The sequence below is a fragment of the Protobothrops mucrosquamatus genome, unplaced genomic scaffold (genome assembly GCF_001527695.2).
Source record: "Protobothrops mucrosquamatus isolate PMUCROS unplaced genomic scaffold, P.Mucros_1.0 scaffold554, whole genome shotgun sequence".
Lineage (NCBI taxonomy): Eukaryota > Metazoa > Chordata > Lepidosauria > Squamata > Viperidae > Protobothrops > Protobothrops mucrosquamatus.
The window spans coordinates 271,596-289,896 of NW_015386857.1; the positions used below are offsets into that span (position 1 = coordinate 271,596).

The window sequence follows — 18,301 nt, forward strand, 5'->3', positions numbered from 1 at the left end:
TGCCACCACGGCTCATTTTCTCTAAAAAAAAATTTCTAATTGCAATGCTACTGCAATGCCTAACCTTATACTATCAACTAGATCATGGGTGTCAAACTGGTGGCCCGCAGGCCGGATGCATCATAACGAAACCGCGCCCACCCCATTGCCGACAATGGCAAAAAAGTTGCGATACGTCACATGTCATGTGACGTTGCAAGTTTGACACCCCTGGACTAGAGCATTCTTAACTCCTATTACAAGTTTATATACATTCATGCTGAAAGAATACTTCATATAGAAATGTATTCTTCTCTGCTTTAGTTGATGCTATGTCACTTTCTAATTTTAGCCTTGGACAATGTTTCTCAACCTTGTCAATTTTAAGACATGTGGATTTCAACTATCGGGATTCCCCAGCCAGTCATGCATCCATACAATTGTGTGGAATTTCATTATTTTAATAACAATCTGATTTTTAAAAAGCAAATTCTGTACTCATTTTGTTTTGTCTTTTAAAAGGATGTACCATTAGATTTCTTGCACTGAAGGATGTGTTCAATGCTGTTCCTGTTCATAAATATACCTGGTGACATGTACATAAATACTACTGAACAGCATTTAAAAAATATCACTATCTCTGCAGCAATATAATTTTTCTTTTAAAATTATGAAACAGAATGGGGAGAAAGAAACATGCAGGGAAGAAATGCCAAGAATGTTAAAGAAATTCAGAAATACACAATATCTGGATATGGAAACTATATGCCTGTTAACATCTACTTTCTATTTCTACGTACTGTAGTTGGAACGAAACTTTTCGTATTAGTTCAGATCATATTCCCAGTGACTCATGCACTGCGTAATTGTTACACCTTAAGCTTATTTAGTAAAACCCTGAAATAAATAAAACAAGCACATGTGATACAGAAGTCTCAACTCTATCCAATGACCGCATGCCCTACTGGCAGGTCTCCTCAATAGCTCTTTGCTACATTACACAGCTGAAGAACACCACTCTTGACTGAAGAGGCAATTCCAAGAATCAACTATTTCAAATTTCTCAAATTGCCTCATCTGGGAGAATTCACAATACTAACCAATTTAGTCTTATTACAATTTTGTTACTCTAACTCAGTGGTGGCGAATCTATGGCACGGGTGCCAGAGGTGGCATTTGGAGCTCTCTCTGTGGGCACACGTGCCGTTGCCCCAGCCTTGCCTCTCCCCCGCAACCCCCTCTCCAGCAGCCCCCCTGAAGGAGACTCGCCCTTGAGCGTGGCCCACACAGAGCAGCGCAGCCAAGGTCATGGCAGCCAGGCAGCGTAGACAAGACTCTGCCCTCACACCCCATCATGCAGTTGATGCTGCAGGGCGCGGGCAGAGGGTGTGGTCGCCATAGCGCTGCTGGGCTGCCTGGGCGATCTGCTGTGGGCCCGGAGGCAGTGAGTGGTCCTGTGGGCAGGCGGGGCAGGGGATGGAGGGCAGAGCAGGGGCGGTGCAGGGGGGTGGACCGGGGCTGGGGCCAGTTTTTGGGCACTCGGTCTCTAAAAGGTTCGCCATCACTGCTCTAACTATATCAGCTTGATCTCTTCCTGCCACTCACATTCCTTTTTGCACTGCTTTGCTTTCAAACCAGAGAGACAACCATTGGCCTTTGCCATGATTATTCTTGAAAAATAAATTTACATTCTAATGAACTAATTAAGGAATGACAACAAACAACACAGTGTAATAGTTACTGCCCTCAGGAATAAGAGGCAACAATGGCAGTTCCCCAAACAGAAATTAACATAGTATGGTTCTCAGTGTCATAAAATAATTGTTTGAGTTGTGCTTGCTTCATAGGTTTTATATTAATGATTTCCCCAGGGAACAAAAACATATTTGCTATTTTTTATTTATTTCACTAGGCTTGTCTGCCAACTGACTCAGAATTAACATAGGCAAGTAAGATTAAAACAGCAATATAATAAGTAATAAACAATTCTATATAAAACATTCCTATGTCAAGGAATCACATTCTTATATAGTCACATATTCTAACACAAACAGAGTTCCACTACACCATAATTTTACAGCATTTGTTTTTTCCCCTCAAGAGAAACTGTGGACCAGATGGAAAGCTGATTTTTTTGACTCACAATATAAAACATTAATTTTTAAAAATACAAAAATAAAATTGACAAAATAATGCAACTAAGGATGTTCCTTGAACACCTGTCTTAAGCAGAAAGACTGGAAAATCATTTGGTGAATATTTCTACACACCTGAAATTTACAAAAACAACAACAACCAAACATTACAAAAAAGACAGAATCATGAGAGACTGCGACCACCATGGACACAAGTCCAGAAATTAGCTCAACTTTAACCCTTTAACACAGTGTTTCTCAACCTTGACCATTTTAAGGCAGGTGGACTTCAACTCCCAGAATTCCACAGCCAGCAATGCTGGCTGTGGAATTCTGGGAGTTGAAGTCCACATGCCTTAAAATGGTCAAGGTTGAGAAACACTGCAGTTTAACAGTTTCTAAGAAAATACTGCATGTCTAGCGATTGAGGAATTATGGGCAGGGGTGGGCTGAGTAGCTGCAAACTGGGTAACAAGGCACGTTTTGTAGGGTTGCCAGGTCTGCTTCCAAAAAATAGCGGACAAGCGGGGGGGGGGGGGTTAAGTAGTAAAGCAAGTAGACTGTACAGCTTTAGATTACGTACCATTTCATCATAAAGCTTTTGAATAAAAAAAATGTCCACTATTTTGTGAAAAAAAAAATAGTGAACATAATGTGAAAAAAGTGGACTGTCCACTCAAATAGTGGACACCTGGCAACCCTAATTTTTGCCAGGAGAAAGTCTGTTCAGATAGTTATATATTTTTTTCCACTCGTTAATACTTTAGCATAGCTATTATGCCTAATACACCTAAAAATCAACGCTAAACGGAACACCGAATAAACTACAAGCTGTTTACACTGCCAGGCATCTGCTCCATGCATATATATACACACATGCATACACACATATAACGAAACCAGAAGTTAGGACGCGATACCGGGACAAGTTTGTTTCTATTGCAGAGACAGAAACTGATTCTTCTCGATTTAACTGTTGAAATCAGCCCACACATTCCGGGCAGGGGGTTGCCCGCTTCCTCCAGAAGTCCCAGGCGGGCCAGATGTGCAGGGCTTCGGCTCCTACGATTCCAAGCCCGACGCAGGGACCCATGGGAGTTGGAGTCCGGTACATCGGAGGCGACGAGGGGAGAACTGACGGCTTACGAGTCTGCCTGGGCACACTCGCGTTTCCCCCCACAGTCGACAAGGGAAGGAAAGGGAGGAGAACGCGCCGCTCCGCCGCTAAGCACGCGATGCCCTTGGCCACAGCCGCCTCCTGGAAGGCGCCCGGGGATCCGAAGGGGAGAAAAGAGATGCCCGTCCTGCTTCCCCTTGTCCCGTCCCAGAGCAGGACTAGGAGTCTCCCGCCTCTCCCTTGGCTCCCCCGCAGCCTCCCGACTCCCAGGCAGCCTCCGAATCCCGCTCGCGAAAGGCCTCCCGCCCCGCCACTCACCCGCAGTGGAATCCCATCACCGGCTCCGGCAGACACCGCGAGCCCCTGACCGCGCATGCGTACATGTCATGCCTTTTCCTCCCCCCCCCCCAAGACCGGCGCTGTTCTCTTAAAAAGCCAGTTGAGGGCGCGCACCTCCTTTTCCCCCTCCTCCGCGGAGCCACGCCCCCTGCTTCATTCTGACGCGCCCGCCCAGCTTCTGGGCGACACGCCCCCCTCTCGCAGAAATCGGGCGTCTTAGGACGCTGCTTCGTGGCTCGCGCCGTCGCCCCGCCTTTTGCCCCAAGGGCGGCCCCTCCCCGCAGGCGCACACGCGCCTTTGCCGACGGTTGGGCTTCAGAGAAGCGAGCCGGAAAGCGAGCGAGTGTTAGGTGGGAGCTACGAATTGTCTTCGCTTTAAATAGGGGTGAACGAACTCCAAGGCAGAGAAGGCAGGGAGAGTTTTGGATTCTCCAGTCTTCTACCGTTTGTCTTGGGTAGCGACAGCGCGTCTCTAACATTATTCTGTTACGTTACGTCGATATAGTTTTTTAGGTGTGCGTACTTGAATTATATTAGTTTAGCGCAGTGTTTCTCAACCTTGACCATTTTAAGGCATGTGGACTTCAACTCCCAGAATTCCACAGCCAGCATTGCTGGCTGTGGAATTCTGGGAGTTGAAGTCCACATGCCTTAAAATGGTCAAGGTTGAGAAACACTGGTTTAGCGGTTGCGCTCCAGATGTGGCCAATACAAGCTAAGTTCCATTACTGTCTGATGGGGAGTTGGAATCCAGTTCTAGGATGGCCCTGATTTGCATCTATGAATATATATTTTGTGAACAGTAGATTCATTACTTAAATGCTGGATTACTTTTTAAAATTTTTATTTTATCATGCGTTATTTTTATAAATAAGGCGGCGAGCATACCTAATATTCTTCCCTTCTGTTTTTCCATAAGTCTATGAGGTGAGCAGAGAGAGAGTGATTGGCTTTCATGCCTAAGGTAGGACTAGAACTCATGATCTCTTGCTTGCTAGGCCAGCAACTTAACCACTAGATCAATGATGGCGAACCTTTTAGAGACCGAGTGCCCAAACTGCAACCCAAAACCCACTTATTTATCGCAAAGTGCCAGGGCCGCATTAGCATTGTGGTGCCCTTGGGGGGGGCATGGCCCACTGAGTGGGCGTGGCTAGGGTGGGTGTGGCCACCTTGATGTTGCTCGTGGGGGGGACACCTGTGGGGGCTGGGCAGGATTGGGGGAAATCCAGGGGTCTCTGGTAGGTGGGGCGGTGGGTAGGAGGCTCATCCTGCGGGGTGAGGCAGGGGGGTAGGGCAGGGGTGTCATTGCTGCGGAGCAAGGCGAGGCCAGCGAACGTATGGGGGCGTGCTCTACCATCTCTACTCAAGCTTGCTAGCCAGCTGCTTCGCCTTTGTGCTGGGTGGGGCTGCCGCTCCGGGCGCCAGCAGTGGCCTAATGCAGGGCTTTTCAACCTTTTCACCCATTGTACCACTTAGGATATGGCAACATCCGAGTACCACCAGTCGCCTAGCAAGGTGTCAAAAACTTGATGACCCAAAAAAAAAAAAAAGAAAAAAGTGATAAAGTACAGGTAGTCCTCGACTTACAACAGTTCGCTTAGTGACTCTTAGAAGTTACAATGGCACTGAAAAAAGTGCCCCCCAAGCCACAGCCGAGCAAGACACCTGCCTGCCCACCAGGCAGCGCTCTTCCTCCTGTCCGAGGTTTTCAGTGTGAGCATTTCTGTTGAGGATTGGCAGTGGGGGGGGGGGGTGTTTGGTTTTTATTCCCCCCGTCTGCTGGGTGGTTGCAGCAGGTTTTGGTCACTTCACATGACCCTGGGACACTGTGACCGTCATAAATATGAATCAGTTGCCAAACTTCTGAATATAAATCACAAGACCCTGGAGATGCTGCAACATTCCAGCTGATCGGCGCTTCTTCTGGGCTCAGCAGAAGCACCAGGATCAGTGCCGCTTTCGAGTTGATTGGTGCTTGTTCAGGGCTCAGCAGAAGCACCAGGATCAGCACCGAGCTCCAGCTGGAGCCTGGCACTGATTCTGGCACTTCCACTGACAGCCCCAAAGAAGCGCCGATCAGCTGGAAAGCGGCACTGATCCTGGTGCTTCCGCTGAGCCCTGACAGCCCTGCAGCTCCAGCCATCTCTCCCTCAGGCTTGTGCGGTGCTGCCACCGGTTCAGCTCATTCCCCTTCCCCACTACCACTTTTCTAGGATCACCTGCCAGGGGCGTATCACCTGCCAGGGGCCAATGTACCACAGGTGGTACCCGTACCACTGGTTGAAAAGCCATGGCCTAATGGACCTGTGCGAGCTGGCGGCGGCGGGTGTGCCCACAGAGAGGGCTCTGAGTGCCGCCTCTGGCACGCATGCCATAGGTTCACCATCACTGCACTAGATCAAATTGGCTACTATGCAAACTGCATTTGCCCTATTCAGAGCCTTCCAATGTGTATAGGGCTTGTGATTTTATCTTTGAGCTTTCTAAAGGTAGGTCTATATATTAAATCATTGCATGTTTCTTTGATCCACAAAAGGACTCCCCCCCTTTTTTTTTTTTTTACTTAGGCCACTGGGCTGTTTACAAAATCGAGTGCAAGTTTCCATCTCTCCTACACCAGCACATTATTAAATTATTAAAGTTGTGATTGAATGCATACCTCAATAGCGACATTTAAGAAAACAATAGAACTTCATTAAAATGGCTGCAAAAGAGACTAGAATTTGTACACTCAAGTTTAGTGCTTGTTCACCTTTACTCAACCTTTGGCACAGCTAAATGTGCTGATGTTGCAGTAAGATTGGAGGATTGTGTGCAAACAATGCTCATTACTCAATTTCAGAGTTCTGCATCATTTGTCTGAGAATCAAAACAAATGTTCATACAGTTGTACTGTATGCTGTTTCCTGGAAATCATTAAATGGGGGGCATAATCTGGTTACAAGCAACTTGGGGCATGTACAAAATGTTCTAGGCATGCTTTGTATTTGGAATTTCAAATACAAACACAGTCTACTGGACAGGGTCACCCTGAGAACAGATTAAGACAGATAGACAACAGACCTAGTTTGCCACAAAATAGGTGTCAGAAAAGCTTGAAAAAGTGCTCTCACAAAGCCCCTCTTCCCTAACAACCAGCTCTTAAGCTTTTGTTGAGTGTAGTATTGTAGTACTGTATAGTGTTTCTCAGACTTGGTAACTTCAAGCTGACTGGCTGGGGAATTTTTGATGTTGAATTCCACATATCTTAAAGTTGCCAAGTTTGAGAAATACTGGTGCAAGTAGAACTTCTCAGTTTAGAAAGAAACAAAGGAAGTCTAATAAAGTCAAGAAAGCGAGCATTGGGGAACAGAAGAGGTTCTGAATGTGCTATATGTGGGTGGTATCTCAAAACCTATTTCTTATTGTTCCATCCACAGCCAGCAGACATGCTAAGTGGACAAGATGCTGTTGAAGCCAATATATATATTTGCCAGCTGGGGCAAATATGCATTCTCAATAATTTGTACTGTATACTGTAGCTGGAACAGATTAGAGCAGTGATGGCAAACCTTTTAGAGACTGAGTGCCCAAACTGCAACCCAAAACCCACTTATACATCGTCGAGTGCCGGATGGGTGTGGCCAATTGGCTGGGCGTGGCCCTTTGGGTGGGTGTGGCCCATTGGCTGGGCGTGGCTGCCATGGTAACAGCAGACTGGGTGGGTCTAAAAAGTTCAATCAATCAATTCCAACTTTGCAAGATCTTTTTTTTTCCCACGAGAAGTTGAAATTGACTGATTGATTGAACCTTTTTTTTTTGTACACGGCGGTGGAGGCCTAAAGCGAAAAAGTTTTATAAAACCCAGCTGAAGGACTGGGGCGACGGCACGCGTGCCCACAGAGAGGTCTCTGAGTGCCGCCTCTGGCACCCGTGCCATAGGTTCGCCACCACTGGATTAGAGCTTTAAAAATTGTAATAGTTAAATTCTATGGCTATGCAACAATCCAGATTCAAAAGTGAAAAATTAAAATGTTCTTGACCAATGACCATTTGTTTAACAACCATTTGAAATTAGGACGGTTCTAAAAGAAGTGACTTAAAACTGGTCCTCGTACTTATGACTGTTGCAATGGTCACATGATTTGGGCACGTGGCAACCAGCATGTGTTTTTGATGGTTGCAACATCCTGGGGTCCATTTACAGGCAGCTGCCAACAAAGTCAATAGGGGAAACTGGATTAATTTAACAGTCGTGGCAAAAAAATGTCGTAAAACTGAGCGTGACTCACTTAACCATATAGCAACAGAAGTTCTGGTCCTAATTGTGGTTGTAAGTTGAGCAGTAGCTGTAGGAGGCCACATAGGGTCCTCTGGGCTCCTGCTTTTTATCAGTGCTCTGATTAGCTTGCCTTCCCACAGGCTTTTAAATTTAGAGAGTGGAGCCAAAGTCATTGAAAAGAGGGCACTTCCATGGAATACAAAGAGGCTTTAAAGCCTTACCTTCTAGCTAGAAGAAATGGAATTAACCTTTTCCCAATGGTTCAATCTCCAATGACTAAGAACCTTTAGCACAATTTATATTCCAAGAAGGAGAATCAAAGAGTTGCAAAGAAGGCCTAACATACTGTACATTACTTCCTTGCTTTCATTTTTTATTTATAAGTACTGCTAATGATTTATGATTCTCATTATCTTTTACTATCCTGGGAATTTGAGGCCAAAGGTACGGGATACAGATGTTAATATTCCTTTTTAAATGTCATCAGGGAGGAAAGTTTCTTGTTCAAGCACCACATGACTGAGCTAGTGTACAGCTTTGATAATTTCTTGGGATGGAATTGGGAAGCAAATAATTCTTAAATGTTTGCTAACATTCTCCTCCTCTGGCCTGCTAACTTGTGTAAAACATGAAGTTCTATCTCTGGGCCCATGCAGCGAAACATAAGAAACTGCCTCTTTAGGACAGAAATAATCATGCAGAAACACTTTATATTTTTCCTCCAGATTCAAATGACATAGCATTAACTCTAACCTGTAAAAAAGTTATTCAGAGAGGTATAAACAAAATATTAGCAAAGTAAGTATCTAGTATAAATTGCCTTTTGCACAGATTATCTTTGATTCCTTATTGGAATTGTGTATGCTGTTTTATCTCCATCAATTGTGCAATAGTGGTGCCAATTATCTTTCAGTTAATTACATCTGTTATCCCTCTTGGGAAAGACTACAATTTACATTTTGCATAATTCTGTCATAAATCTATTTAAACAAGTCTTCACGTTACTGACATTTAGGTCTAGAACAGGGGTAGGCAACCTTGGCTCTTTTATGACTCGTGGACTTCAACTCCCAGAATTCCTGAGCCAGCTTGGCTGGCTCAGGAATTCTGGGAATTGAAGTCCATGAGTCATAAAAGAGCCAAGGTTGCCTACCCCTGTTCTAGAATAAGGGTTAAAATAATAACATTGTCAACATATAAAAGGAAACTTGTATGAAAGAATATAGAAATAACCGATGAGCAATTATAAGTCCATGTTTGACTCTTGTTGGATAGATAGATAAACTTATGTAGCAATAAGTCATACTAATTTATCATGTATTATAGACCAGCTGTCCCTAAGCTTTTTGGCACCAGGGACCAGCTTCGTGGAAGACAACTTTTCCACGAACCTGGGGAGGGGGATGGTTTCAGTTTTGCTTCTTGCCGATCACTCACCTCCAGCTCTGCTTCCCGGTTCCTAACAGCCCATGGCTGGTACCAGTCTGTGGCTCAGGGATTGGGGATCCCTGCTATAGACAATTCTAATTTAGACCCTAGTCTCATCAGTAGTGAATCAAATGCTACTTCAAATCAGCGAAGACACATCCAGACAGTTTTCTAAGGCAGTGGTGTTTCTCTGACATGCCAATATAGCCTAGGTCTGAGATCACGTTGTAGCCTCCTATCCAAGTAGTTTATTAACAAAGCCTGATACTGTGAGTTTTCAAGCTCAGTCAGTCATCCAAGTGCTGCAGCCTCCTAATAGCAAGCCATAAACCAGTAGTCAACCACTGAATCAAAGCATATCTTTTCCCCCAAAGATTCCCCTTCTCCCCTATGATAAACAAAAGCCAATCATATCATATCACCTGTAATGTGATATGTAAACGTAGCTTAAAACTAGATGCCAAATTATGGCAATATTGCATTACTTCTATTTTCAAAGCACAGTATTATGTAAAATAAGGTGGAAAACATGATTCACACACACTTGCTCTTGAGTTTTTATAGATTCATGTAAATTTTCAGGAAACAGGATACAATCTTGTCACTTGCTGTCTTTTCATACTGCAGCATTAAAACTTGTCCCTTTTCTATAGTCAAGAAAAGGCCTCATTGTTAAATGTTTTGTGCAGCATGGAAAATACAGTTAAACCTCCCCCTTTGGGTGTTTGGGAGGACTTCAACTTTAATCAGAGCAGAGCACTGGAGGTGAAATTCTCCTTAGTATCAGCATCTAACTGAAGCATGATGATTTGTTAGACTCTGTACAGGAGGCCAAGAGGCCCAACACTGTAGACTAGACAGGGAAGAAAAAAATCCTGGAAGAAAATATTACAAACCACTTATGTCATGTTGCAAAATTCCTAAAAGGATATGTTCATAAAGTCCTTAGAGTTGAGCTTGACTTTACAAGATAATTACTCCCCTATGCAATCTAAATTTAATCTTTTAGCTACTTAGAACTCCGTCAGGGATGTCCAACCTTAGCAAATTTAAAACTTGTGAACTTCAACTCCCAAATTCCCCAGCCAGCTGGCTGGACAATTCTGGGAGTTGAAGTCCACAAGTCTTAAACTTGCCATGGTTGGATACCCCTGAACTTCATCTAAAAATAAAAGGTATGCATGTAGCAACTCTACACAGGCTGAATTGACTAAACAAGCTAAGAGGTTCCCAAACTGTGTGCCACAATGCCCTAGGACAGTGGTGGCGAACCTATGACACTGGTGCCAGAGGCGGCACTCAGAGCCTTCTCTGTGGGCACACGCACCATCGCCCCAGTCCTAGGCCTTCAGCTGGGTTTTACAAAACCTTTTCACTTTAGGCCTCCGCCGCCGTGTGCAAAAAAAAAAAAAAGATTCAATCAATCAGTCAATTTCAACTTCTTGCGGGGAAAAAAAAGATATTGCAAAGTTGGAATTGATTGATTGAACTTTTTAGTCCCACCCAGTCTGCCGTTACCACCGCAGCCATGCCCACCCAATTGGCCACACCCAGCCAATGGGCCACACTCACCTGGCACCCAACGATGCATAAGTGGGTTTTGGGTTGCAGTTTGGGCACTCGGTCTCTAAAAGGTTCCCCATCACTGCCCTAGGATGTCACAGGATATTTTACTACTTTATGAATAGAACGGTCCCTGGGCCACCAAGCATATGGTTTGGGAGATGCTAAGGACACTGAACTAAGAATATTTGGGAACTTCTAAACTTAAATTAAAATTATACAAACTAAATTGTGGCTTAGCATGCTGTATTATTTTGTCATTGCTTTGTTGTTTATTGAACTTACGTGCTGCTGATTAGTATTAGCCTCCGAACAGCTTAGGACAACAGCATAAAACAATATCAATCAAAATAAACAGCAGTAAATGAAGCACAATACTTTGGGTGTTTAATCATTGAAGGGCGAAACCTAGCTTCTGGAAGAAGGCTGTTCAAAAATGTTGGAGCCATGAGGGAAAAAGATTGTTTTCTAGCTCCTGCTCCTCTCACCAAAATAGCGTAGTTCTCATGATTAGTCACTGTAGCTCAGGGGTAGGCAACCTCGGCTCTTTTATGACTCATGGACTTCAACTCCCAGGATTCCTGAGTCAGCTGCTGACTCAGGAATTCTGGGAGTTGAAGTCCATGAGTCATAAAAGAGCCGAGGTTGCCTACCCCTGCTGTAGCTGGTAAGTCACAAGTCAGCAAACCATAACTCAGCACAACTTGTAAAAATGTCAGACACAGAGAGTGGGATGAAGTGTCTTGGAATAGCAGAAAGGCAGTCTTTTCTTTCCAGCTTCCAATGAAGTATAGCCCGATCTTAAGTCTGCATTTGAATGAGAATCTGTTTTTGGAGCCCATTTTGCTTGGGAAAAGTATTAATCTTCTGCTCTAAAATTACTTCTTCACTATTTAACTAATTGTCCTAACAGTGATAATTATAATAGTCTTCTTTGAGTAAGAACAATTTATGAAAGGTATAGGTCTTCCGATTCCCTACAACTTTGGGCGATTTACAAATTGTTAAAAACATTAAAACAAGAAAACTGCACAAAATAAAAACAACAAAGATGGAAGAGATAACAAACCTGTGGGACAAAAAAGAGTAGAGGCTTCTATCACACTCACCAAAGGTCTGGATGAAGAGCTAGGTCATCCAGTTTGTACATGTATCAGGCATAGGGGAAAGCCCACACAAATCTGATCTTGTCCCCATACTGAGGATTTGGTGTTTGTTTGTTTTTTGCACGCCCCACAGATACAGCAGTGTAGTAGGTACCAGTTCAGTTGCCAATAAAAAAATAATGTTAAAAATGTAGAAGGTTGTGGTTATTAAACCAAATCTAATTTTGTGTATAACTGAAAGTACAAAAGTAGGTATTCATCAGTTTGGAACTGATATGCATAACATAGCTGGGTGTCCATTCATATGGTAAGTCTTTTAAATAACTTTGCAAATAAAAGTCCAGGAAGTAAACTGTAGGGAAGCCAAACTTGGGGATCTCCAGGTATACATATTTCTTTCACTCATTCATGCTTGATAATAATTATAGTACTCTCATTCTGAATTACCAGTAAACCATTAGTTAATCCATACTTAATCCTATTAATAACAATTAACTTACTGTAGCTCTATTTTTATCACTATAGAAAGCCACAAGGTGTCGCTGTTTCAAGTCTGCCAAAAGGACCTATTTTTTGCATCCCTATAGAAAATTATCTTAACATTTCTCTCACAGATATACTGGATAATTAAATCCTATGTAGCATCTCCTTTCCTTTTCAGGAAAAGGAAAGTAGAATTCAACTTCTGCTTTTTGACTGTGCTTGTTTAACCATGGTTTGTGGAAGCTAAATTCAGATGTTTTATAAAACATGGCATACTTTAACTAAAGGAGTTGTATTATAGAATGAGGCATGAATCAAGTTGGTCACAGGCATGAATCAAGTTGATCACATTAAAATATTTTGAGAAAAGAAAAAATGCTTTTTCTCCAAACTGTCAGATTTGCAAGTATGGCATTTGGCTAAAGGCATTCATTATGTAAGACACTCAAGATGTCATTCACAAAAGTACAATTTTGTGGGTGCCTGATGCAATACTCTATGGGAAAGCAAAGTATTATATCACAATTTATTAATCGTTTAGGAGCTCAAAAAATTCTATTTTTTCTTCTTTTCACACATTCTTACAATTATCCCCTCTAGAAAAGTTCCAATCATAGTTACAATTTGGCTAATAAAGGCTGCTTCATAAGAGCCTGCACACTTTTTTGTGACCTTGAATCAAATTATTGCCTTGTGGATTGTGGAGTTTTTCCTATATTTAAAATTATTCCCTTTGTGCTTTTCTAAAAATAAAGTGCATATTACAGGGAAGAAAAAGAGCACTGGAAGGAAATAGAAAATTTGCTGAATGAATACATCATAGCATCTTTACATTGTTCATTTAACTATTTGACTAACAAGCAAGGAAGGATCAGTGTGCTAGGAAAAAAGAAGATAGAAATACCCAATGAAGCTACTTTCTTCCAATCTGTTTTCAATAGGAGATACTTAAACATATGCAGAGGTCTCTCACTGATATCAATGCAATTTAGAAGAATTTAGGTGTAACTAGAAAGCACCCATTTATTTTAATAGAGACTGAACAACATATGACATCATTCTGCTTGGTTAAATTTAAAAATTTCCCAAAACATTAGCCAAAAAGGGACACACCTTAAAATTCAATCACCCTAAAAATTTTAGAAATTTAACAGTTGACTGTATAGTGAAATCTTGAGACATTTTTGGACAATGTTACTGTTACTAAGTTCTGCCAAGATCAAGGAGATAAATTGCAACAGTGCAACTGTAGCAGATTTATTTACAAGTAAATCCCAACAGCTAATACAGTACTGAATTTCTTAGAATGTACCAGATGTACAGTTAATTTGCCTCACTGATCTCAATACTGCTGGTTCATATAGACAGCTCTTTTTTTGCTAGCGTAATCCTTGCAAACAGATGAACAAAATTATGCATGAAATGGTATCAGATCTGTAGATGGGGACGGATAACCTTAGAACTAGCAGACATTTCTACTAAAATCATCATAATAAAAGTCCCCAGCTTGCACTTTCATCCTAGTAGTTTTCTGACACACTTAATCCAACTGAGACAAATGCCTTGAATTGTATCCCCATATTGCACTGTAAAGAAAAACAAATGTCCTACTAGAAGGCAGCCTCAGACTGTTTCTATAAAGCTGCCAAGAAAATTGCAAGTTGTATTCTGGTGAAAGGCTAAATTCCCTAAGTAGAACTGGTGGGGACAATTTCAGTCAGAGGCATCCTAAAGTTTGGCAGTTTGACTATTATATGTTTGATGAAAAGTACAGAACATTCACTAGTTTCACAGATAGAGCAAGGAGCTAATTTTCGTGCTCTTCATCTAACCATCTGTCCATAATTTTCCCTTCAATTAAGACAGCTGTTCCAAATGACAATCCAATTATATAGATTTGTGCAGGGTTCACATAATGTATTAAGAACCATAAGGGCGTACAAGGTTTAATGTATTATGAAGCCAATGAAAGTTGGGTCACCAAATTAGAAATACTTTATGAGTGGATAATGTAATGCATTGTAAAAATAAGTCACGTAAGGACTTCGTATCTAAATTTCTTCATACTATGAATCCAGATGGATTGTTTCAGATTAGAAAGTCTTAATTTTTATTATTTAAACTGACAATTCTTACTGCTTTGGCTGTTTTAGCCAACTTTTAATATGACTCCTGTATTATATTTAAACTGCCAAATTATCATATATTATTCTTTTATTTGTTCCAGTCCAATGTAATTTGTAAGAATTTTTTTCCTGTTAATATTTTGTAATTTTTTTAATGTTAATTGTTATATCCTGAACAACTTTAATGCATTCAACTAAGACACCTCCATTTTCAAAGGGATTTTGAGTTTGAAAGAGTGCAATTCCTTTACTGGCTGAGGAATTCTGGGAATTGGTCTACACCTCTTAAAAGTGCCAAGGTTCAACTCTCTGTCCTAATCATTATCTTCTTCATTAGTTATTTGAGAAAACTTCATGAGAAGGAAGGGGAAAGAACAATTTGTTTGCACAAATGGACAAGTGCCTAATATTTTCAAGGAACAATCGCTTCTGGATTTTGTTTGGGCAGGGCACCTGAGAGAAGGCAGACAATTCAGTGACAAAATAATGCCCACTCCCATGACCTACCTGCCTTCCCTTAGTCTCTGTAGGAAAGAATAGACCTAATGCAAATGTCATAAGAAAGACAGTTTCAATTGCCGCCTCTGCCCACTTAAGACAAGCCAATTTCCTTGTTGCTATGCTGCCTAAAAGAAGAATTTAAGCAAGAGATGCAGGCAGCTCTCTCAGACAACCCACGCCCCTGAATGGGGTGAATGACTGAGCTTTGCAGTAAAACCTACACTACCAGGATGTGGCTGAGCAAATAGTCTCACTTTCTGGGAACATGTTCTACACCACCATCTCCAACCAATTACGTTTGCATTAAAAACATAATTAAAAGCTCAGATTGTGGCTGACTTTTCACACCTACCATTTGTTCTATTCTCTTGGAGTTATCCTTTGGTTCTTCAGCAGACCTAACAATCATAGTGACAGGATTCCCAGGAGGAAACAGGGAAGGTGAGTATGCACCAGAGACCTATTGCAAAAAGCGCCCCTTAATCTCAAACTAGTCTTATGAATGACAAATCCCTTCCTGTATCTGGGGTTCATCCTATCTGGGATCTCTGATAGTCTTTTAAAATAAATTCATGTATCCACACATTTTTACATTGTCCTTCAAGAAAACGAAAGAAAGCAAGAACAAAAAAAAACTAATCTTAACCAAGCAAACAAAGGTTTAGAAGAGGATCCCATCTAATTCTATAACTCCATAAATGATCGCGGAAGAATCCTCTCTTAAAGGGCAAAATCCTCTACCTATCCAATTCTTTTTTTTCCCCTTTCCTTTTCTTTTTTGCTTTTAATTCTATACAAGGTTTTCTGAAAGTGAATCCCATTGGGAATTTATAGAGAGGTGGAGAGGATTGCTTTGCTTTGTTGGACCACACGAATAGCACACTTAATAATCGCAACCACAATAATAAAAAAATACTAATAATGTCTCCGCTCCCTCCAGGTCCAACCCACCTGTGTGCAGCAATGGCTCGCCTTCAACCTCAATCGCCGAATCGGTAGCTTTGAAAGGCAACAGTTCTGGAGATGCGCCTTTAAACCAGCCCCGCCGCCTCGGCTGCCACTCGAAACTGGTGAGTGGCAGCTCCCTTTGCCCTGTCAGAAGCCGGCGCTCCGAAGCCTCTGCCTCTTACCTTTCCCGCCAATGAGCGAAGCGGAATGAAAAAAAAAGGGCGGGGGTGGTGTGAGAAAGTGACGCCGCGTGGCCAGAGAATGGGTGGCCAATGGGCGCTTCTCTGAGGCCCGGGCCGGTAATGGAGTGCGTGACGTCAGACCCCGGCACCCAATAGGAGATCACTGCTGACTGCAGGGTGAGGGTAGTGCGGCTCTAGGTCCTCTGGTGAGAAAGAGGAGACGGTTGCTTAGCAATGGGAGGAAGGCGCTCTTCTTATTTGAGTCCAGAAGCATCGTGTTACTTATCCAAGGGGATGAATCTTTCATTGGGCGGGGGAATCAGCATGAGAAAAAGTAAAAGATCTGGTGATTGTTATTTAAAAAGTTAGCTTCCTTTAGTTGGGCGTTAGCAGCAACTGTTAAACGTGCACAAAGATGGAGCAAACATACTGATTGGGAATGATGCTGTTGGTATTAATGACTCTGAATGATGTCATACTGGGGAAATTTCTCATAAAAATAACTCAATGGGATTCAAAAGGTTCTTGATTTACTTCCTTGCATCTTCAGTTTGAAGGACAGTTGGTGCTGTAAGGAATGAAGCTGTTGTGACCATATGGAAACTTTTAATGCATCTTAATTACTTCCAATAAAGGGGTCTATTGACTTGCAGTCCTCTTTGTGGACTTATCTTCAGCAGGTTGCCTGCTATTGGAAGCAGTTTGTTCAGAAGAATATATGGTAGAACATGTTTTGATATTTTCAAAATATTAAAAGTCCAGCATCTTAGCTTTGTGGAAAGTAATGATAATTTTCAATATTTATTCAATTATTTTAATTTATTCTTTTATTATTTCATGTATATCCTGTATTTAAGCTTATATAAATATTTGAAGTAATATATATATTTAGGCAGGCACACATATAATTACTCCTGAAGATAAAGTTAGTAATATTATTTTACTTTATGCTTTAATATTTTGCAAAAAGTAGAATAATATTGCTAACTTTATATTCAGTGAACATTATTATGTTCCTGCCTGGCATGAACAAGAACTGCCTCTAATAAATAACACAAAGATATATTTGGAAGTGGACAATACTTATTTTGTGTGCCAATCAAGCGAGATAATACAAATTGTAAATCTATTTATAAAATTAAATTTATCCTGAAGTAATTTTTTTTTGCTGCTTTTAAATTTAAATCTCAAAACTGGCTTAATCTGGGTACTTATCTCCATGAAACCCTCTGTTTTAAATGTCTTAATAATATAAAACATAAGTTCTAATTTTGTTTAGTAATTGAATTTCGCACAAAGTTACTTTCTCTAATCAGGAATTGTATGTTGCAAAATCAGTCTTTTTTTTAACCAATAATGAACAGGAGAACAGGTATTGAAAAATAGCAAATAATTTCTAATACTTTTCCTGACGCATAAAAATCCTATCTAGAGCTTTAAGTCTTTATTCTCATATATTCTCTATAATCACCTATCACAGGTAATGTTATTTCTTTATGTAGTTTGTGAAAACAAGGGTTTGCTTTCTGCCTCTATAATTATTTTTAATAGACTATTCATTTCCTACTGCAATGCCATTACAACATATTTTCTCTTCAGTGGCCTTACATTGTCACATACCATATCGATTGTGAGATGATTTCATAGAAAAGGAGAGGGTTTGTTTTTTGTTAAAAAAAGAAGAAAATTACTACATAAATAACTACATAAACAAAGTATAAGTATACATAGAAGAAAGAATGTGCAGAAGGTAGATATAGTTTGCTTCTATTTTAGTTAAACTAAGTTGCTTTGCTACAAGGGCATTGTTTCAGGTTTACTTAAATTTCCAGGAAGGCAAGTACAGCTGTAATGTAACTCCCAAATAATAGATGTTGTAACTTAGTCTCTTTGAACCTGCCATTTTCCAGATGCTTGGGGTCACAACTTTTTTCCTTTCCCACCTTTTTTAATTTATTCATCCAGTTGAGAAATATTTGGGGGAATTAGATTTCTAGGCATTTGGGAAAAAATATTAAAATGTTTGGATGACATAGATGCAAATATGTAGTTTTCCAAGCAGCAGAATAGAAGTGTCTCCTGATTGCTTCTTCTGAAATGCTGGTTTTTTTCTAGCCAACTGTACATGGT

The 18,301-nt window shown here is 41.2% G+C and overlaps 1 protein-coding gene across 2 annotated transcripts in view; it reads right to left on the reverse strand.

Annotated features, from left to right (window-relative positions):
- Positions 1-16,080, reverse strand: part of HMGCS1 (3-hydroxy-3-methylglutaryl-CoA synthase 1) — a 28,868-nt gene extending 12,788 nt beyond the window's left edge. The window contains exon 1 of one of the 2 annotated variants that reach the window (XM_015817119.1): positions 15,993-16,080. Coding sequence is in view for 1 of the 2 variants with exons in the window: in XM_015817118.2 (XP_015672604.2) it covers positions 3,550-3,566 (17 nt within the window). In the remaining variant the exon portion in view is untranslated. Of the gene's footprint in view, positions 1-3,549; positions 3,602-15,992 lie in introns of those variants that run through there. The other variant, XM_015817118.2, reaches the window with a different exon arrangement.
- Between the last annotated feature and the right edge of the window lie 2,221 nt (positions 16,081-18,301).